This window comes from Camelus dromedarius, chromosome 5 (genome assembly GCF_036321535.1).
Source record: "Camelus dromedarius isolate mCamDro1 chromosome 5, mCamDro1.pat, whole genome shotgun sequence".
Lineage (NCBI taxonomy): Eukaryota > Metazoa > Chordata > Mammalia > Artiodactyla > Camelidae > Camelus > Camelus dromedarius.
Genome location: NC_087440.1, coordinates 55,191,671 through 55,215,131, shown reverse-complemented (window position 1 = coordinate 55,215,131; position 23,461 = coordinate 55,191,671). Strand labels below are relative to the sequence as shown.

At 38.6% G+C, this 23,461-nt stretch overlaps 1 protein-coding gene across 1 annotated transcript; it reads left to right on the top strand.

The window, feature by feature from the left end:
- Nucleotides 1–1,091: 1,091 nt before the first annotated feature.
- Nucleotides 1,092–22,832, top strand: TBPL2 (TATA-box binding protein like 2). Its single transcript, XM_010982958.3, has 7 exons — nt 1,092–1,169; nt 3,519–3,976; nt 4,593–4,680; nt 6,748–6,839; nt 10,144–10,311; nt 14,721–14,815; nt 22,717–22,832. Exons 1-7 carry the CDS (start codon nt 1,116–1,118, stop codon nt 22,791–22,793), a joined length of 1,032 nt encoding a protein of 343 aa, XP_010981260.1. The 5' UTR covers nt 1,092–1,115; the 3' UTR covers nt 22,794–22,832.
- The last annotated feature ends 629 nt before the right edge of the window (nt 22,833–23,461 follow it).

The window sequence follows — 23,461 nt, the reverse complement described above, 5'->3', positions numbered from 1 at the left end:
ACATCATCATAACCATTATAAAAAACTCCAGCTTTATCAAAATATTTCCTATATTCTTGATTAGAAATTCTATAAAATTTTTATTGATTTGATTCTTAGAGTTCTCTGTCTGTACTGTGCTTCATTCTGAGGACAGTTTCATTCACTGATTAAATTTTATCCGTCATCTGTGAGCTTGGTACAGAGGCACAAAGATGAGTAATCAAAATTCCTGCTCTAAGAGAGTATAGGCTAGAAGGAAAGACATTTTATGTGTGTGTCTCCATGTACATTTTGAAATATGTTACATAAAAAGTGTCAATTATATTTACAGAACCATTCTGTACATGTAAGTTCTTATGAAAGCTAAGGTACTTAAAATTAAAATAGTAATTTCAAGAAAGAGGAAAACCCTGATTGTTTGATTTTACATTACCTTCTTGAGCTGCATTAACCCTACCTATGCAGTAACACATTCTTTTGTATGTGGCTTTAGACTGAATTCTCTGAGATTGAGAAAAATCCACTTGTGGTTTAAAGGTGAGAAGTAATCATGACATAAAAGTGCAACACCTGACTGGGTAAGGTGCCTCAAGTTCCACTTGCTCTGCTCAAGAGACAGAAAAAAAATTTTTTTTCTTTTAAAAATTATTTATTTTCTCTTCAGCCCATTCACCTTTTATGCTACCTACACCGAGACCTTTTTTCCTCCAGGAGGCAAAGGCAGCATTTGAAGGTACCAAAGAAAATCTCCAGATTTGCAGGCTAAGTTGCTTCTCAGCTGTGGGCGGAGTGCGGTAATTGCACCTTGGCGTGGAGCCCCTTCCTTAGCCAGCCCCACCCTCAGCCCTCCTTGCCTTCCTCAAGACCCGTGGGCCGGGTGCTGAGTTCTGCATCCCCCTCCCTGGCTCATTATCCATTCACTCACGTCTGCAAAAATGTGGCCAGGGCTAGCCCGGGACCAGGGACCCGCAGCCCCCGCCGGATCCCCGGAGGCCCCGCCTCGCCCCGTGCTGCCGGGGCGGATAAATGGCCTCTGAGCCCGCCGAGCATCATCCGACTTCGCCGCGGCTCAGCTCGCGCTGGCGTTTCCCCCATCCACAACACCCCCCACCCCCACAGTGAGCCCTCCGCCCATGGAGGAGGAGGAGACGTACCTGGAGCTCTACCTGGACCGATGCGCCGCCCAGGTGAGCCTGGAAGCCGCCGCCACTGTCCCAGAGTCAGTGTCCGCGTCTCTGCCCTATCGCTGAGCGCCGGGTCCTGCGCCGGGTCAAGCTCATAAAACTCCTGGTGACCTTAGGAGGTGGGCTTGATTGTCCCAGTTGTAAAAACTGAAGCATAGAGAAGTGAAATAACTTACCTAAGGCTGCCGACTGAACTCGAACCTGGTCTAGTGTGAACCAAATTGGAGGCACCTGTGGCTTCTTTCAGTTTGTGATTCTTACCCTTTTGTTTTTTTTTTTGTTTTTTTTTTTTTTTGCTTGTTTTTGCTTTTTAATTTAAGAAGTGTAGAAAAGAGAGGAGGGAGTCTTCCAAAAGAAAAGCAAGAGAGCAACTTAGGGTGGGGGTCGGGGGTGGATTTTTAAGTAGGCAAAAGGTAGAAATAGTGAAATCCCATAGTGTATTGTTTAACATCGCAAAGGAGAGCCCACGCTGGGAAGGTTCTGGGAAAGATAAGTTAAAGGCTCTGCAAAGACAGTTTAACAAAAAGTTTCTTCAGATATAGGGCCAAGGATGCAGGGAATACTCTAGGTATATTCTCTGAGGTGTGTTCCTGAAGCTAAACTACAGGTAAAGGAGGCTGTCAGAGTTCCATTGTTATAAAACATCCATCTTCAATATCTTGTTGCCATTGCCTTAAATTCCTTGTTGAAATTTAGTTCTTTGGGTGAGAGCTTCGTCCCTGCTAAAATGCCATAATGGGAAGATGGTGGGGAGACACTGATTTTTGCAAATATTAGTGCTTTAGTGTAAATTGGCTGATGAGATCTTTTCAGAGTAGGACAGAACAGGCCAGGGAAATAATGGAGAGGAATCTGGGCCATTGCCCCCACCTCACTTTTTTAGGGCCAATCAGTGGGGTGGGAGTGGAGATAGGAGCTAATAACATAATTCAAAATGAAATAAAGTCAAAAATCGTATTTCAAGAGAGTGACTGCATTCTTCCAAGCATTTTCTTCAAACAATTAGTCACCCCTGCCATCTGCTGGACTTGAAGTAATAGGACAACTCAATAGGATCTAGACAGATGTTTTAGGTTAGCTTAGGTAGCTTTGTCATTGAGAAGATGCAACACAAGACATTTGTGACTGTTCAGTTGTCAGAAGTAAGATCTTCTAAGGCATGAGATTATCCTGCCAGCAGTGCTCAAAATCTAGAATCCAGGCCTGCAACTTGGGTAAAGTGGGTGGTAATATATGTACCGAGGTCGTCGACTTTTTTCCGTAACAAAGGCCATGAATTTTGCGTTAGCTACTTCCCTCAGAGGCACACCTCATTCCCTCAGTTGTTGGTAATGGAAGTTGAGCAGCCTTCCCTGGACTGGAAATACAATACATTGATTTAAACTAGACTTACCAGTTACATTTCAATAACTTTCTTCCTATTGTACATTCACATAACTGGAATGACTTCTTTTTTTTCCCTGTATATATATATATATATTTTTTTTTTTTATTGAAATATAGTCAGTTTACAATGTTGTGTCAATTTCTGGTGTAAATTGGGAGTTTGAGATTTGCAGATACTAACTAATATATATAAAATAGATAAAACAAGTTCATACTGTATAGCACAGGGAACTAATTCAAAATCTTGTAGTAACCTATGGTGAAAAAGAATATGGAATAGTTTCTTATCTCTCCTTTGGCTAGAAGGAATAAAGATGGGTCCTTAGTGATGGCTTGAATAGCACATAAGGCTATGTCTTAAACTTCCTTCACTTATTGCTCTTCTCTTTAAAATATGAATTTAAAACTCAAAATAATCTTTAAATCAGCTAAGATTTATAATCAACTTGAGTACAGAAAACCTGTACTCTTTAAGGGAGGGTATAGCTCAGTGGTAGAGTGCGTGCTGCGCATGCTCGAGGTCCTAGGTTCAAGCCCCAGTACCTCCATTAAAAAATAAATAAATAACCTAAGTACCTCCTCCTCCTGTGAAAGAAAGAAAGAAAAGAAAGAAAAAGAAAAGAAAGATAAAATCCGTACTCTTCAAAGTACCCACAATTTAGAGGCATGGTTGCTCAATTGTCTTAGTTACAAAATTGGATTTAGAGTGGCAGTTTATTAAGGATCTAACCAAAGTAAGAAAAGCATTTTATGAAAAATGCTTTTTCTGCTTTTTAAGATATACTTCCCTGTTTTCATTAAGTGTGTTGTAATTCTATAACTTTGTGGAAAGTGCAGGGCATGAACATAAGCTATCCTGAACTGCCTCGTCTGAATGAATTGCCCGCTGGCCATGGTGGCATCCCTTTGGTGTGACATGATGTTCTGTTTGTTCTGTTTTGTTTGTCTGTTTTGGGAACGGCCTAGGATGACCTTTCCCCACCCAGGTCACTCCTGCTCAGCCCAGTTGTGCCTTGTGATGTGCACATACCTAATTCATCCAATCCAGAGACTGCATTTAATTCACAGCTTGAAGAAGTCAAAGAAATTTCTGACAGTTTCTCATCTGTGGATCTTAGCTTCCTGCCAGATGAGCTTACACAAGAAAGTAGAGACCAGACTGTCATTAGAAGCAAGAATGAAACTGAAGAAAATTGTAAAACTCAAAGTCGGCAAAGTAGGTTGCCATCACCCAGCCAACAGGACGTTGGCCTGGCCTTTAGCAGCAGCAGTGGGTCAAAGTCAAATTCCCATCTGCACCCTGGTGATGCTGACTCAGTCCAGCCCTCTTCTGAGAAACCATACTCCTTGCCTCTGGTGTCCATAACTCCCATGACACCAATGACCCCTGTTTCAGAATGTCCTGGAATTGTGCCTCAACTACAGTAAGTAGTTGTTTTTTCAAATGGGTGATGCTTCTGAGTACACATTTTGTTTTCCTAAATGTGATGTTAGTGTAAGGAAGAGAATTTCAGATTTTATTATTCTTTGTTTTATCAAAGAATAAACGGACTTTTCCCCCATTTATTCTAGTGGATTTGGCTTTAGTTTGGTTATCTGTAAAGTGAAGCACTAACTCTTGATCTCCTATGAGGGAACTCAGGGTTAGTATACACAGTCTTGAAGGATTATATTGTTTATACTAAAGCACAGTAGTTGCTGAAAATTGTGGTTGGGTTTGGATAAACACAAAGGATATAAAGATGTAAAATTGAATTTGATCTGCAAGTTGATTTGATATTAGGCTTTCTATTTTGAAGCAGTTTAAAAAATATATCTAAAACTTTAGTTAGCTAGTCATGAAATTTTAGAAAAAGCTATTTTAGTACTTTAGGATTTTTACATTTTACTAGGGACTGTGTTACTATATACCTCATGTTTAGAATAATTCTCCCCCTAGGAAGTCACCTAATATAAGCCTACGAAATAAGAAGGTTAATATGTTGTAATTAATTTTTACTTTTGATATCTGGTATAACTTAGGTTGACTTATTTCTTTAGGAATATAGTTTCCACTGTAAACCTGGCCTGTCAATTGGATCTGAAGAAAATAGCTTTGCATGCAAAAAATGCAGAATATAACCCAAAGGTAAGATTGCTCAATTTTTCCAACAGTTAGCTTCTATTTAGGTTTTATTTCTTTCATATGATCATGGCATTAACACATTCCTCTGTTTTTATTTTTAACAGAAAAATTTGTTAGTGAAAAGCCTTGGGCAACTCAGAAGGTTAATTGTCTCATTCTCTGATTTGAACTTACAAAAAATAATCTCATTTTCTATGCTGGATACAGTAATGATTGAACTGTTCCTAAAAGTTAAGATCTTTCCCTTGTCATTCAGAAGAACCTTTTAGCATAACTATTTCCAGCCTGACTGTGGAGATGCTAAGTTTCTTACAATGTCACCATATTTCTGGAAATAATTTTTTCTAAGTGTTGTTATTTCTAGCTGACACTTTTGTGTTTCTCCATTTAAAGTTTCTCTTACTTGAGAAAGCTCAATTGTTTAAAGTGTAGAGTTCAAGCCTCTTCTTACTACTGTAAAATTCGAGGATTTTTTTCCCCTCAAAGTTTAATAAAATTTGTTCTTTCTTGTGTCCTTCCAAGACTAGGCACCCCATTTTCAAATGGTCTATTTACCTAGGAAGTGGATTTGTTAATTCCATCAACATTTAACTATTTGATGGGCTCTGTACTTAGGAGTACAAAGATGAGTAAGACCTAGTCCCTTCTAGGGAAAAGTTTACTGCCTTGGAGGTTGGAGGATTTATGGAGTTAGATGAAAAAGGCCTTATTAGTGGGAACCCAGAGGACTTTGTGAGCATCAACTATTTACAGATTAAGTATTTGTTTTTCCTGTTATAGTAGTGTTGTTGCTGACATCTGAATTTAAATGTTGCCCAAATGCAAGGCAGCTTTTCTGTTCATATTTCATGTAGCTGGCTATGATAGGGACAGAAACCTAGTAATGAGCTGGGATTTTTATGGCTGCAGCTATGATTAACCACACTACTGAGCAATCAACATTTTAAGCATATTTTATTCTCCACCATCCTCAGCTCTCCCATCGTTTTATTTCAGTGTACAGGATCTGTCCAAACTGGGACTTGACAGCCAAAGAAATTCTGGCTTAGCCCTTAAAGGTGCTTTAGAATTTAACAAAATGAATACCAGGTGAGAGTGCTACCTTTTCAGTAAACACCTGGAAAACATTAATAGGACTTGATCGGCTCTGTGTAGTGCTGACTCAGGGTTCATTTTACCGTCTGTGAACATGTCAAATCTGAAATTGCTGGTCCAGCCTTGGAGGGATCTATGGTCCTATGGTGGAGTGGTTCTGACCTATGGGAACTTTAGTCTTGCATGGTACTCACTCCAGTTTCCTTCCCAGCTTAATGGGGAGGGCGGGAGGGCATGACGAGAGTCTGTGTATAACCAGGAGGAGCAGGTCATTTCGCAACCAGTCAGTGTGGCAGGCCAGTCATTCTCAGCCCTCCCCTGCATCAGCACCAGGACTTATAGATGCTACCGGCATGGGGACCACACTGAGAATTATGGCAGGCAAGAACCTGACAAATAACTGTCATTCATCTTTTGAAATGCCCATGTATATATATGTGTATTTTTTCTGTTTTATATTTTGGCTCCTTTTTAGTACATTCTAGAGTCTTGGTAAACCTGTAACATACTTCATACTCTTTTTTCTCAAAAATTCTTTGAAAGAAAAATGCTTCAAAGCAAAAAGCATGAAGTCTGATTTGTCATGGTTTTAAATCTCTACTCTACTATTTCCTGTGTAATCGTGGAAGTTAAGTAACCATTTACTTTCCCTGTGCACTAAATGGGAATTATAATGGACTCAACTTTGTCCTGTCATGAGGATAAAACCTGTACAGCTCTAAGCATAAGTTCTGAAACATAACACACAAATTTTAGCTTTACTGTTATTACTCTTACCTGTTCTTTCTAAGCACATTTTAGAATCATGATAATTTTCTTAACCTTAATGTGGGGGAGAATAGACCTAGCCATTTTTCAGTTTTCCCATTAAATTTCAGTTTATTCAAGAGTGTTTTCATGCGCAGCTCAGCTTTTCAACTGGAATAGTGTTAACTGCTAGCAGAGGCTAATTGTCCTTTTGGCTTCTGTGTGTAGAGGTTTGCTGCTGTCATAATGAGGATCCGAGAGCCCAGGACAACAGCCCTCATATTCAGCTCTGGGAAGATGGTCTGCACAGGAGCCAAAAGGTATGAGGAGCCACCCTCCACCACTACCAGACAACTCATTCAAAATGTAAAACATGGAAGGATGGCATTCATGTCCTAGAACACAGAGTAGAAGCAAAACACTTCACTGAAGAGTGAAATTCATGAAATGCCAAATTTTGGGTTAAAAACATTCAGCCTCATAATACTGCCTCATATTCCACTTTACAGTCCCCCATAGTGAAAGGGGCTTCATTAGGGGGTTACAATTTGTTTCTAAGGTATATTTTAAAAAAAGAAAAAAGCTATGGGAGTGGTAAAGCCTGTTATAAACCCGGGGGAGTCATTCTTGTGTATTTTCCTCATGGCAGGCAGATAAATGGATAGAACTTTTTAAAGGAGGGAGGTTAGACATTTCTTGACCATTAGCTTGCACATTCGCTCAGGAGGCATCTCTTAGAAGGCTCGTCTTTCCTGGATCTCATGCAGAGGTAGCCCTGTGCTGATGGAGACCCTTTCACCATAAAACTAGTAGGAGAGAGGCTCTTCCCTCTAAGTGTGAGGAGATGAGCAGTAAATTGTCCTCCTGAAAGGTTGCACCAATTTCTCCTCGCTCGAGAGCTGTACCTAGTGTTCACTGTCTCTGATGAATGCTGGGTGTTAATATCTTTTCTTAGATTTGCCAAGTTGATTGGCAAAAAGTTGTTATTTTAATTACATTTTTTAATTTAGTAATGAGACTGACTTTTCGTAAGCACAAACTGCCTACTGTATCTTTTGCCCAATATTCTAGGGGGAGGTTTGTCTTTTAGTATTTAAGTATTTTCATCATCTTATACTATAAATATTCTCCCATATTAATGTTGATGGTGTTTTATGGTTTTTTAAAAACACATTTTAATTTTTTGTGTGTATAGTCTATCCAATTTTTTTCCTTATGTTTTCAGTATTTGGCTTCATTTCTTAGGAAGGCACTCCCCATGTACACATGATATAAGTATTGACCTCTATGTATTTTTCTGGCTTTCTCAGATCCTGCTTTGTATTAAAGAAAGGAAGTTAAGGTTTTGATTCATCTAGAGCTTTCTCTGGATGATGGAAATATTCTGTATCTGTGCTGTCCAGTGTGGTAACCTCTAGTGACATACGGCTATTGAGCACTTGAAATATAGCTAATACCACAGAGGAACTGAGCTTTTTATTTAATTTTAATTTAAAGAGCCACATGTGGTTAGTGGCTACCATGTTGGGCAGAGCAAGTCTAGAATTTTATTTCAATATACGATAATTTTTTCTCAAATGGACAGTGTCTCAGTGTATTTATTAAAGAATCCATTTTAATCTATTTTCTCCCAACCTGTTTTTACATGTTAAGTTCCTTACCTGTGTCTGAGTAAGTTTCTGAGCTTTCTCTTCTGTTGATCTGTGTATCCTTTGACCTAGAAATCTCCATTGTTAAGTCTCCATTATTGGACAACTCTGCAAGAGATCTGCAAGGACATTCATTTAGACATTGTTTAAAACAGGAGCAAGGAGGAACCATATCTAGTAACATGGTTTTGATTAGATCATAAAATTATGGTTAGCCATATATATGGAGTTGGAAGGATGTTAACTTGGGGGAGGGGAGCACACATATACACATTCATGAGCATTTTTCCCCATCTGAATTTATTTGGTTCCTAAAATCTGATAGTGTAGGCTTGGATGGTAAGTTCAGATAAATAAGAGATATTTGTTATCCAAATATATTTGGTTCTTGAGTTTTGGATAGAGAGTTGTGAAAGTTTGTGTAGTATGAGATATCAGAATTATCTCCAAAAATTTATCCAAACCTGTTCTCTTTAGTTTGTAATAACCATAGTTTGCTTAGTGAGGGATACCTGTGTTTGCATAGGAAAGGTGTAGAGGGGCCAAATTTATCAGTGGTTCTGACCACTGGTGGTGAAATTTTAAGGTTCTTAGTCTGTTTTCTAGTGTTTGTACAAGAGCATGTGTGTAAACATTAACTGTGAGTTGTTTGAATGGGAATTTCTGTGTGATCCAGAAAACTACAGGGCTATGAAATTTGACCTTGAAATTTGCCTTATAAACATTAGCCCTGTGGGAAATTTAATAGGTCAGTTAGGCGAAATGTGGTTTTTCAACGTGGAAACCATTTATTTCACTGCTAACTTGGGGACACAGCCTTGCCAAGGACATTTCAGAAGTTAGAAATGGATGAGGAGAATCAAGATGAAAGGAGAGTGTTGCGATGGCTCTAGGTAGAAAAGAGACACTACCGCTCCCCTTGGTCCAGGCGAGCAAGCTCAGTCTGGCTTTTCTTCAAGGTGCATCTGATTTTCAACTAAAGACAGGGATACCTCATAAGAGAGGGTAGAATTCATAGGATTCACCCACCGGGTGTTGCCCCTGTTTGGGAACCCCTTGCTACTCATTGTTTTGTTTTGGTAGTGACCACTGAAAAGTATGTAACAAAAAGCCCCAAATCCCAGGATTTCACATTCTCTGACAGGGATTTAGAGGTGGAGTAGGACAAACTGAAGAACATAGCCACAGAGGTGGATGAGTTTCTTTCTTCCTCATATTGGGTATGAGTTGAATGTCAATGGTGTGAGAAAGTCTGAGCAAAGCTGGGCAGGTTTTGAGGTATTTTAAGTATGTAATTTGTCCCATAAAGACCCAGGTTCTGACGTCCTGCCTCATTTGGCACATAGCTCACTTCCTCATGTTGAGTTTCCATGTGCATGTGTCCTTATTTTTGTTGCTGTTGTTCCCATCTAAATGGCACACACTTTTAGACCAGAGGATGGTTCTAAAACCTTAGCATCACAATCACTGGAGGGCTTGTTAAAACATACACTTCTGCCCACCCCTCACCTCCCCAGAGTGTCTGCACATCTGAGGTGGGATGTAGGACTTTCCGTTTCTAGCAAGTTCTCAGGTAGTAATGCTGCTGCTGGTCTGAGGCCACACTTTGAGAACCAGTGGAAGAGTTAATTTTCTCTAACAACACTTAAAACAAGCAAAATAAACAATTACCTTCCATGTGAAAAGTGACAATTGAAGACAACAATCTGTTTATGATTCAGTTCAACAACGGAACACAACAACATTGTGCCATAACTTTCTCTAGGTGCGAGGAACAAATGTAGGGGAGGTGGGTCCTTGTCCTCAAAGTCTACAGGTTCATAGTATATACTGAAAGATAAACATGGCACAAATGCTAAAAGTACAAGCAGAGACATGCGTCAATACAGTCCAAGCAGTAAAGCGGTCACAGTGATTAAGGCGTCTTTCATTATGTCTGTCTCTCCACCACCACCACCCCTCCCCTCCACACAAGTGAAGAGCAGTCTCGACTTGCAGCCAGAAAGTATGCTCGTGTGGTGCAGAAGCTGGGATTTCCTGCCAGATTCCTCGATTTTAAAATTCAGAACATGGTTGGAAGCTGTGATGTGAGATTTCCTATTAGGCTGGAAGGTTTGGTGCTAACCCATCAGCAGTTCAGTAGGTATGATTGTTGCATAACTTAACTTTGGGTTTACCAAGATATTAAAGTTGTATTATGGGCTGCTTATATAATGTATCTTTCAGAGAAAATGTAATTTTTTAAAAAGCCACAATAGGTGAAAGGGTAAAGATGCTATGCCTGAGTCCTAGTTGACTACCATATGTGTTCAGTCTTCTGAAACAGTGGTTCTCAAAATTAAGTTGCATGGTAATCACCTGGACAGCATATCAAAACACATTCCTGCCTGGGCTGGTGTTTCCAGAGATTCTGCTTGAAGCTGCAGTTCTAACAAGCTCACAGGTGATGCCAGTGCTGCTGGCCAGAGGTCCACACGTTGAGACTCCTGATACAGAGATTTCTAAAACAGGCACACCTGGCTGGGGGGTGATGGGACTGGTGGGGAAAGAAGGTTATGACATGGATTAGATAAGTAGAAAGGGCTGACAGCTGGTGAGGGGAGAAAGGGTTGGAGAGATTTAAAAAAAAAAAAAAAAAGAATGGCCATAGGACATTCTATGAAGGCAATCTTATCTAGTTTTTGTCCTGTTGATTTCGCTCAAGGGTTTTCTTTTTCTGTGTATAGCTGGAGCCCCCACCACAGTTTCTTCTTTCATGAAATCATATTCCTTGGGGAGTATCTGTAGCCTGCCTGGCTTCTTCATATGTAACTTCCCATCTCAACAGCAAATGCTCCTCTTCCTCCTCTTCCCTCAGCTGCTTGGGTGTTTCTCCCAGCCTGCTCAGGCCCTCAGAGAGTGGTGATGGGGGTTCACTGGTCAACACCGAATCCCACCACCGGTGGGATATACACTTGGGGCAGGGTGCTTAAACTGGCTTAGAATCACAGATGCTCTTAAATTCTCTTGAACTAGCTTGAACTGAAGTCCTTTCACTCTGCTTTTCCTTCCCTTTGCCTTTGAGCAATCATTCTGTTTAAACAGAATGGAGAGGGATCAGATAGCTTGTCTTTCTCTAACATTTGTTAGCTTTCCTTTGAGACGTGACCTGAACAGAGTTTAAAATTGATTTGTTTCTTCCTAACATTAAAAAAAAACTGTTCTTTCTGAGATTTAGCTTTCATGATACTCTTCAGGCAATGTTTATTTTCCCCTTGATTATAATTTCTTTTTCCTTCTGCGTTGATTTTTTTCCATTGTACGCTTACTGAGGCACCCATTGAGTTCACTGGAAAGCTCCCCATGCAAGACATATTGCCTCTCTAGATATCCTTTCCTTTTTTCAATCTTGGGGTAATTTGAAGATTCATAGTAAAACTTTCATTTTAAGAATCTCTCAACACAAACTTGTCATCTTATCTTCCAGGTTCTCAACGTTGGGCCTCTAGTCTTTCTCTGAACCAGCTTTTTCTGAACCTATGAACGATCTCTGCCCCAATTCTAAGGTACATTAATATATTAGTTCCCCCTTTCTGGACATTTAGGGCTCTAAAATGATGTGTGCAATTCCTCCCAAATTTCATTTCTTTCTCACGAAGATTGTCTTCTTTGTAGATCAGATTTAAGTCTGCAGTGGGAGTGCCCCTTGTCACTACTTCTACCTCTGAACGATAAAATTGCCTGTAGGGCCAGATGAGAATTTATCAGATGCACTGCTTTTAGCCAGTGGAGTAGGCCCATCACTGTTCTGTCTTCGTCCTGAGCCAGTTTTATGATCTCAACCATCTTTTTAAAAAAATTTGACCAGGAAGCTTGCTTTGTATTTCTGCAGCTATCTCTTTCTAGTCTCATTCTTGCCTCTTCCAAATGTTCTGCATCCTTAGGTTAGATTTTGACTCCAGTGTGTGTATTTGCGACATTGGGCCATTAAAACACCTCTTTCTCAGCAGGTTTGTGTCTTTAAAATGAGGACTCTCTTTAATTGCCTGAAGCCCTGTGGGGAACCATGGCACATATCAGTTTTAATTATCAGGTCAAGTTTGCTTTCTGTTAAAACCTCAAATGCATTTAATTCCCCTGATTCTACAAATATGTATATCAGCATCTGAAAATACAAGTATCTCCCTTGTTACTAGGCATCTTCTCCATCAGTCTTTCTATGTCATAATTGTTTCAGTTATCCCTGTACACTTTTCTCCCTTCCCTTCAATTTTTTTTTTTTGTTATTAGCTCTAGATTTTTTTCTTTTTTTTCTTTATTGTGTTATAGTCAGTTTACAATGTTGTGTCAATTTCTGGTACCTCCCCTTCAATTTTTAAATCAAAGACAGTCTAATAACAAGTATTTCTTAAATGAGTAAAATCTGGGTGGCCACTGTGTAGCAGATGCTATGGTGGTAGTGACAATCAGTACAGCCATGGTCCCTTGCCCTTATGGAACCACTGCCTAAAAGGGAAAACAGAGACACTAAAGACAATAATGAAATGTAACTATGAAGGCGAACACCCCTTGGAGTGTTACGGTGCCATCAGGCAGGGAACTTAACGTGATGGAGAGGTATGAAGCTCAAGGAAGACTTCTTAAGGGAAGTGACATTTAAGCTGAGACTTGAACAATGAGTTGAAGTTGGGTTGCCCAAGAGATTGGCAGCTGTTTGTGGTTCTCCATCCTCATGAAATGTTCCCCATCCCTAACTAAAGCCTCTTTTTTTCCTGCCTCAACCTTCTTTTGAAATGAGACAGAGAATAAATATAGATGATTTTGCTACCTTGTCCTTCAACCTTCCTGCTAGCTTTGTGCATGGCTGATCTACTACCTTTACTGCATATTTGCCTTTTCCAATGAGCTTTTTCCTTTGATGATTTTCATGTTTCTAGTTGTAGCCTTTTCTTTTTTGCTTAGATGCCTTTAACATTTCTTGTGAGGCTGGCTTGGTGGGGCTGAATTCTTTTAGCTTTTGCCTGTCCCTAAAACTCTTCCTCTCTCCATCAAATCTGAATGAAAGCCTTGCTGGGTAGAGTATTCTTGGTTGTAGATTTTTCCCTTTCATCACTTTAAATATATCATACCACTACCTTCTGACTTGCAGAGTTTCTCCTGAAAAGTCAGCTGATAGGCTTGTGGGAGTTCCCTTGTACATAACTTGTTGCTTTTCCTTGCTGTATTTAATATTATCTCTTTATCTTTAATTTTTTCCATTTTAATTGCAATGTGTCTTGGTTTCATTCTCTTTGGATTAATCCCATTTGGGACTGTCTGTGCTTCCTGGACCTGGTTGTACACTTCCTTTCCTAGGTTAGGGAATTTTTCAGCTATTTACATACCAAAGGCTTTTGTTTTCTCTTTTTCCTTTGAGTGTCCTAAGATTTTGTTGGAAATCAAATGGAAACATTTTTTTCTGTGGAAGTCTTCACTTTCTGGGCTCAAACCTCACAGTTCTCATAGAGATTTTTAAGGGCTTCAGCTAGCATCATTGTCTCCCTAGTGTCTGTAAGTTGTTTGTGGGCAGAAGTCTTGACAGGCTTTCTGCAAGGAAGTAGAGTGATGCCCCACCCTTAATGACCTCCATATACTTCAGATGGGTAGCCTGACCACTGTGGTACCTCTTTTTGGTGCCCATAAGTGGTTTCACATCTCCTGTGGTATGGCTCTTACTCACTGTCAAATGGAATGGAGTTTTTCTTTGTGGTCTGGATTCACCCTTTAAGTGCAAAGATTCATGTGTATTATAGTGTTCCATTTCTCAGATTTCTTCTTTTTCTTATACTCCATTAGTCATTGTTTTGAGAATAGTTTTATTTCATCAACTTCCTCTTAACTCTTGACCTCTTTTTTTGTAGGCTCCTCAAGCCTTTCTAGGAATCTCAACAACTCTTTTCCATGGCTGGCATGTGGAGAAGCAATTCCTTGTTCAATTATCCCTTGTTCCTTGGAGAAATCAGCTTACATTTAGTAGTAAATATGAATGTATTATTATCTATAGGAACAAATCCTGAGTTTTTAGAACTTGAGACAGTTTAAGTTTTCTTTCTCTATACAGCATCTGTCCAAAGACAAATAACAGCAGTCTAGAAATTTTTTTTACATTCTATCTGCTAAAAATGTTAACTTTAGCAATTAGTTTGTAAGTAGATACAAAATGTACTCATTATTGGGGAACTTGGTAAATTTAGAAGACATGTTTATATATTTTTATTGATAGACTTTTTTTGAAAGATGGAGAACATTTAACCAACAAGATCTTAAAATGTGAAATCTGATGTCCTAAGTTACCTTCATTTCTAATAGCTTAGGGTGACTTGCATTTGGAAAAATATGACGAAAAATGAGTTCTGTTCTTGACTGTCACAGAAATTACCTAGGACACCCAAGACTACTTTTATCAAGATGGCCAAAAGGTTTTTGGTAAAATAGCTTTTTAAAACTGCTTTAGTATTTTGGGTCTTGAATATTATGGAAAAGTAGTTGTATAGTGAGTGATACTTCTAACTTTTTCCTTTTATATCTTAACAGTTATGAACCTGAACTATTTCCTGGCCTCATTTATAGAATGGTGAAACCACGGATTGTGTTGCTTATCTTTGTATCTGGAAAAGTTGTGTTGACGGGTAAGTACTAAGATTCTGACTTTCATAAAATTCAGTAGCTGTGCATGTGCTTTGCTTTAAATAGCTTTATTCACCATTATACAGTAATTCATGCTATTATAGAATATATGAAAAAAAAAGAAAAATGGAAAGGAATATAACATTACTTATCAGTCCCAGTACCCAAAACAATGCAACTTTTTTCCATGTTTTTATGTCATTTTGATACATATATTCATCTTTACAGCCTGCCTTTTTATTAACCGTTGTAACATACATAGCTTAACTCGTTGTTACAAACCTTCATGAAGACTTTCAAAGGCTGGACAATGTTCTGACTTTTATAGGGGTCAGCAAACCTTTTTCTGCAAAGGGCTAAATTCTAAATGTTTTAAGCTTGTGAGCCATAGCGTCTCCATCACAACAACTGAACCCTGACGTTGTAGTGTGAAGGTAGCTATAAACATCACATAAAAGAAAGGACTCTGAAATGTGAATATAATTCATATAATTTACATGTGTCATGTACTCTTCTCTTCTTTTGATTCCCGCCCCCCAAATATTTAAAATATAAAAATCACCCTTGGCTGACAGGCTATTCAGGCCGCACAAGCAGCAGACGAGGTTTGGCCAGCAGGCCCAAGTTTCCCAATTCTGTTCTAACATACGATTGCATCAAACTTACTCTCCCATTGTCAGGTGTTTAAATGTTCCTTCTCAGCTGCTTATAAGTGGCACAAACATTTGGCTATATTTATGTGTGGAGAATCATTTTGTTAGTGTAAATGCTCAGAAATGGAATGTTGGATAAAGACAGAATCATTTTTGAGGTTCTTAGTACAAATTACAAAATTGTTTTATAAAGGGATGTATAATACAGTTCTCCTATATCATACATTCCTACCAGCAGTGTATCTAAATACCTTTTATAAACCCTCAGCAGCATTCAGAACAAAATTATACCAAAGAAAACTTTACCTGTATAAGTGAGGATGATCTCATTGATTTAACCTCACTGATTATCAGAAATAGATCGCTTTTCAACATATCCAGTATCTTCCGTAAATAGTATGTACATAACTAATTCCGTTTGTCTATTCAGTACTTAATAGTTTTACTGTTCAGTTCTTACTAGTTTTACAAACTAACCCCTAAGAATTTGTATGAGTTCAACATAATATTGAATGATTACCCTTTGTTTTGTGACTTTTTCCAATTGACTTATTTTTACATAAAGGTTTTAAAAATTCTTGAAGTAAATAGTTGAGACTCTTTTCTGTACTATTGTTCTAAAGGTTGCTATTTCTGTCTTGTTTTGCCTGACTTTTTACATATTTCACTCTCCTCTTCCAAGATGAATACCAGATTCGTATGGCATGAGCCAAATTGATTATACCTTACCCCCAAATAGCTAGCTAGCCAGCCATCTGAAAACTACATATTCTTCTCATTATTTATTTGTGATGACTCCTTTTGACTTTTATTTTTATGTATGGGTCTCTCCTCCAGTTCTGCCTTTGCTCCAGAAACATACTGTGATAATCCTATTGTACTTATACTATATTGTGGCATAAATGTGCTTTAATTCTAGTGGTCTGTCTGATAGGACAAGTTTCCCCTCATTGCTTCTCTTTTTATTAGTTCCTCTTAAATATTTAGTCTTCCAAACAAACTTTAAAATTTTATAACATCTTGCCCCACCTAAAACCAGATTTCTGCATTAGCAGAATTAATTTGAGAAACATCGTTAAAGTTACCATCACTCAGCATCCAAAAACATGGAATGTCTGTTTTAAGTCTTCTTATAGGACTCTCAGTAAGGTTTTTTTTTTCCCTTCCCTTGTAAGTTTTACAGTTTGTTTTCCTCTAAGAAATAACTAATGTGTCTTCAAAGTGGGGAAGGCCTGTTTGTAATTCAAGAATCTTTTGAATACAACAAAGCTATAGTTCCTCAGATGCCACCAATTTAGTGTCCAGAGTAATTAAGACCTACCAGTGACTGACATAAAGTTGACCTCTGTATGTCCTAAAGGAAGGGGGAAAAGCCTGCCAAGTAAATTGAATAGTGTAGATATTGGAGGCAAATATGTGCCCTACTCAAGGGAACAAATTTTTTAAGACCTTTGGAAGGATGCTTTCATCTATGTACTATGTATCATTATGAATCTGTCTAATTAAAAGTGCAAATTGCCAAGTACAGGCCAAGTACCTATTATAGGTACACAAGAACAAATTACTTTAAATATCCTTAATTCAGACCAACTTTCCTACTTATCTCAAATTAAAAAGAAAAAAAAAAACTTTCATGCACACATTTGCCAGAAGTTTCAAATCACAAAAGTAAAGGATAGTCAACACACCGTACTGAAGATTGTACAATACACTTCTCTTAAAATTTGTTACTGCATTCAGGCCAAAGAGCAGGCAAAGCTAAATTTCATTCTTGGAAGTCATAGATCATCACTTTTTTGGAGACAGGGAATGAGATGTATTAACTGAAATCCAAATTTCTGCTTATATGTATTGTGAAGTAATAGCCAGTCAATGTCTTACTACTGAAATATGAGTAATTACTATCTGTTGGGATTTTCCCTCTTTATGCCGTATTGTCTTAGTACTTAACCTAGAACTACATGGTTTAGGTTACTTTTGCTCCAAACTTAGAGACAAATGCTCCTTATTTCTTATTGGTAACTTACCTAGACTCTTCACCTGCAAAGGGATTAAAAACTCAAGTGCCCAATTTTGGGTGAAAACCTGGGGAAAGGGACCAAGGAGGCCTCCTTTAGCCTTGGCTCTAGAACTTCAGTGGGGGGCAGTCATGTAGAGCATCCAGTGGAGTCCTAGAAGCTCCTGTGGTCTAGTCCAACATGGCAAGACCCTGCAGAGCTATTTTGAAAGTAAGGTCCCAACAAGGGTGAATACCTTTTGCCTAGAAAATATTAAGAGTATTGAAATTTCAAATGCACTTTGAATTTCACTGTATTAAATAATGGATCCCAGCTCTTCCCTAGTTAGAAACTATAGAACACCAATGCACATAATACAAAGGTTTCAAATTGCCACCTATTTGTATCACACACTATTGGCAGGGTCTTTGAAAATAACTTATCCATGTAAAATTGTCTTACTCCCTGAGGTGCCAAAAACTTCAGCCACCATGTCCAAGGCTGCATCTGAATGTTGTAATTATAGTTAAGTGAGCTGAGGACAAAGAGGCCCTACTGCCCTACTTTGTCACAGTCCCTGACAGCAAAGGGACCTGTGTCACGCCTACCGTTGCTTTCCCAGGTCCATGCTGCTTCTCCATGGCTGACATGGCATTTAGGATCCATTTTTCTCAAACCACAGCAAAATGAATAGTAGAGCTAGGATCTGCTGGGACCATATGCAATGAACAGCAAATATATCAGCTTTCACATCTAAGATGAGACATAATAGAGTTAACATTTGTTGAGCACTCAATGTGCCAGGCACTGTGATAAGTAAGGGCTTTTATGTGGGTTCTACCTAACTCTGTGAGGTTGTACTTAATCCCTCGGTCTCCTCCCCTGTGAAATGGGGACAATGGAGAGGTTAACTAACCTCAACAATGTCGAACAGCTGCATGTCCCGCAGCACGCGTGAGCACTGAAGCAGCCTGGCTCCATACCCCGCCGTCTTCACATACTCGCCCTGTCCTTCCTCCTCTGTAGGTATCTATGAAAGCACCTGTGTGGTCTTTTGGGCAACTTCCCCCAATCCTCCTTGTCAGCTGAAGGAATGAAAAATATTCTTAGTGGTGAGAGGCAGCAGGTATGGTGGCTAAGAGGCAGGACGCTGAAAACCAATCATCTATTTGAATCCAGGCTTTACCATTTATTGGCTGTGTGACCTTGGGAAGTTGAAGTTCTTCACCTTGATTTCCACATATGTAGAAGGCAGGTAGTCATAGAAGCTACCTGCTAAGCATTGTGAGGAGGCAGAAAAACAATGCCTGGCATATAGTAAACATGGTATAAATATTAGCTATTATCACCTCCATGAAAGCCCACTCTTCTTGTTTTCACCCTGGCATTGAAAAAGACAAAATTTTGCTCTCATGCCTTGCCCAGATGATAGGAATATGAAATTTAAAGAGGCTTTAGTAAAATGGATCACATTTACTTATGTCCTTCCAGCTTAGGATGAAGCAGCTGGGTCTCTATTACTGAGGGTCACTGTTACTCAGCTGTATGTCAGTGGTTCTTGGAAATGGGTAGGTCAGAGGGCAGCATAAAAACAGCAAGACTTACTAGTGAGTGGGTCAGAGAGATAACAGAATATCCTCATCAATTGTTACTGGTAATCCACCACTAATAGCGCTTAGTATGTACTGTAAAATGTGTATTTTGAGGGGTTTAATCCTGTTTTTTTTTTTAATTTGTAAGATTTTCACTTATGGGCATACACATATGGTATCACTTGAGAAAATAAGATGTGTAGTTGTGACTTGGTGTAAGAACAGAACTGGAAAATCCAAGTAGTATTGGAAATTGGTATTTGGGCAGGCTAAGGGGTAGGGATGAGTGTACAAACATTGTCGACAGTGATAGATATTTAATATACTTTGCGTGCCTACCAGGTGCACGTACTGTTTTAGGTGCTGAGGGTGCAAAAGCAAATTTAACATACTCTTCATCTGGCAAAAATCCAGCCCTGGTGAAGGAGACAGACAAATTATGCAATACTGGCTCTTACAGAGCCAAATAATAAGTAAGCCATGTATAACTTGGACCAGCCATCCCAACATCCCTAATCCTGAAGTATGTTCTTCTAGGATAATAAAAATGGCTTAGAACTTGTAAAATGTTATGGTTTGCAAAGGGATTTTTACAAACATTTGCTCATTTAGCCCTTATAGCAACCCTGTGAGAAGGTTGTTGTCCTTATTTTATGGGTAAGGAAACAGAAACTCAGAAGTTAAACAACCTACCTGTGATTTCAAACCTAATTAGTGGTAGAGCGGGCATTTAAGCCCATGTAGTTTGATCTCAAGTCGATCCTTTCTCCAATGCACCAGCCACAGATCTTCCATCTCAGTCACTGTGGTTAGAAATGGTGTTTATCCCCCAAAGTGGTGTTCATCATTACCTGAAGGAAAGGACTGGTAGGTTTTGCTTAAAAGGCAAGGGTCATCTAATCAGAGTCTGGTGCCACAAATTGGGATGTTTGGTTGTAGATTGATTATTAGTAGAATTATGGGGCCAATTTAGATTCCCTTAAAATTTTGATGCCAATATTTCAACGAGGAAATAATTGATTAAATTGACCAAATCCCCTCATTGTAATACTCAGTTACAATTTCTGGCAATGTTTATTTGATGCCTTTCGGTGTAAGTGAAGGAACACTGGGTACAAGAGGTCTTCTTCCATAGTTGCTACTCATGATTCAGGGAAACTTCAACTTTTTGGACCTCATTTCCCACACAGGAAATTAAGAAATTGTACTAGATAATCTCCTGAAAGCCCTTTGTGTCTAAAGTTGTTTTTCTATGATATAAAATAATGATCACTCTCAATGTCTGTTCCCTCTTGGGTGCTGGGTATTTTTTACCCTCTAAGGGCTGCCAGAATGCTACACTCTTCTGAGCTCGAATGTAATTTTTTTAAAAAGTGTTATGATAAAACTTAAGTACATAGTTAACCAAATGCTGGACCTAGACACTCTTGTTACTCAATTAAATATAAAAAGAACCTTAGTTTGGGGGAAAGGGGCACTAGGTGAATGTGTGTGAGTTTGCTATACCTACTGTACTTCCCTGTCTCCCAGTTAAGAAGGCTGTTCCATTCAGGTATACCCAGAAGCTGAAAAAGTCCACCAGACCAGAGGCAGGGAGTCTCTTTATAATGGTGGTGTACTTACTCTCCCAACTCACTGTGTGCTTTCTACAAAACTAGTCTCTTTAGAAACTAAAATGTTAGTGCTGTTACTAAAATCTGCTGAGACTTAGGGATTTTTCCTACCTCAAAGGTACCAAGTTTCTGTTATCCATGTCAATAACTCACCCTCCTCCTCACCCCACATCTTTGAGGGTAGAGACTCAGAGAATAAACTCCTTGGCAATGAATAAGTAATCTTTTGCCCTTACCTTCCCTCCACAAATTTTAAGCTTATAAGTACTTTATCTTTGATTCTTAAAAAAATTTTTTTAATTGATTGAGATGAAATTCACACAGCATAAACCTAACCATTTAAAAATGAACAATTCAAGCACATTTAGTTCATTCACAATGTCATGCAACCACCACCTCTATCTGGTACCAAAACACTTCCACTGCTCCAAAATAAAATTCTGTATCATTAGGCAGTTCCTCCCCATTCCTCCCTCTCCCTAGCCCCTGGCAACTACCAATCTTCATTCTGTCCCTGTGAATTTACCTCTTCTGGAGATTTCATATAAATGGAATTTTACAATATGTGACCTTTCATCTCTGGCTTCTTTCACTTAGCATACTGTTTTTGAGGTTCATCCACCTTGCAGTATGCGTCAGTGCTTCACTCCTTTTTATGGTGGAATAATATTCCACTGTATGTATATATCACAATATGTTTATACAGTCATCTGTTGATAGACATTTGGGTTTCTACTTTGGGGGTATTATGCATGGTGCTACAATGAATATGTATCTTCTTGCGTGTTATTTGTTTGAGTACTTGTTTTCAATCTGGGGGGTGTATACCCAGATACCCAGGAATGGAGTTGCTGGGTCACATGGTAATTCTTACTTTAACATTTTTGCGGAACTGGCAAACTGTTTTCCTTAGTAGCTGAACCATTTTACGTTCCCACCAGCAACGTGTGAAGGTTCCAGTTTCTCAGTCTCTTTGCCAACACTTGCCATTTTCCTTTTTTTTTTTTAATTATTATAGCTCATCCTTGATTCTGAGTCCTTATTTCTACCTATTTCTCAAATCTGGCGATCCTCCTTTTGGTAATTCCCACTCATTAGTCCCATCGTTAAGCCAGATAACCACCTTTCACAGGTTATTTCTGCTCTCACTGAGCCTTCCTCCTCTCTAAGTTTATAGCACTCAAGAATGAGTAGGTATCACCTTAATCTATTTTCCATTTTTCTTCATGCTAACGGTTTTTATATTCTTTTCATTAATCTACTTGCCTGCTGCCCAATAATATCAGATAATAGTTTCCTGATTAGCTGACAGTTTCATATAAACACAAGTGCTACCAGTCCTTAAACCTTAACACAATGTGCCTGCATCGCTTTGAAGTGGAAAGTAGTTAGTACTGGTTGGTGGCGGTGAGAAATATGAGTAGTGCTGGACTGATCATCTCTCTCAAGGGTGGGGACAGTGTCTAACTCTTATTTTTATCCATCTTAACTCCTTGAACTGTTACAATTAAAGATACCTTGAAACTTATCTCTAAGGGTAACAATGGTACAATTTTTCCCTCTAATAATCCCATCCCATATACTGAAAATTTAAAACTTTAGTTCCATTTGTCTCACTCTGTTAGTCAACCTAGGCATCAGGATGTTAACTAGAGAACTAGAGATGAGTGAATCAAAGGAAGTCCCTTTTGCTGGTAGCTAAGGGCCCACAGGTGCTGATGAAGGTCATGTTCTGTGGTCACGTTCATGACACACTGAGAGATAACATCCCCATTTCATACTGTGCCCTACCAGGCTGAAGACATACTGATATGCCCACATAGCAGAAGTACTAGAAAACTCTGCTCTAGGGTATGTATTTGTGGGAAAGTGGCTATAGTCACGAAATCCTTTTGTCTTTACCAGGAATAAATGCCACTTCTCAGGTATGCCAAAAGAGACGTCATTGTATTAAAAAATAATTGGAGATGACAATGAAATTTTAGTTTTAAGAAAATTTTTGTATTGTTTTTATATTAAAGACTATGTAAACTTGGATTTCTTTATAGGTGCCAAAGAACGTTCTGAGATCTATGAAGCATTTGAAAACATCTATCCTATTCTAAAGGGTTTTAAAAAAACCTGAGTATGTCATTCAACATCTCATAGTATATTGGTTTGAATATGTGCATATGCCCAGCACAGAAACAGCTGGATTGTAGATGTTCCATGCACATTTTGACTTTAGTTATTAAAGTGTGGTTAAGAAATGAAAAAACTTTTTTTCAAAATAATTCTCATATGTTAACAAGTAAACTTATTTCAGAATTTGAAAGATTTACAGCTTTGCTAGAATGGTATTGCAACATTAAAACTTAATGCTCTGCTCCTGTTAAAAGATGTAGTACCTTAACATGTGCTCTCTGAAAATACATAGCAATATATAGACATTTCAAGTAACTGCACAAAATAGCAGGATAGAAATTGCCTGGTTTTTGCCTTTTTAAATATTGAGTAGATGATCCTGGCCATTAGGTACAGACTTTGTGAAGGATCCTGTCAGAATACAAATGAAACATGAGAGTCTGAAAAATTAAATAATTAAATATCCTTTTGTTTGAAATGGTCAGAGAAAATTCTCTCCCTTAAAAATAAATCTTAAACTTTCAGGAACCTTTTAGGTTTAGTGTAAGCTCTATTTTGAAAACAGTTTAGGGATTTTGTGCTTTTTTGGGTACTTTTATAATTCTATCTAATTATATTAAAATAGATGGGATAAGACTAAGAGGCTGGAGCAAAGCTTTCAGATTCGAG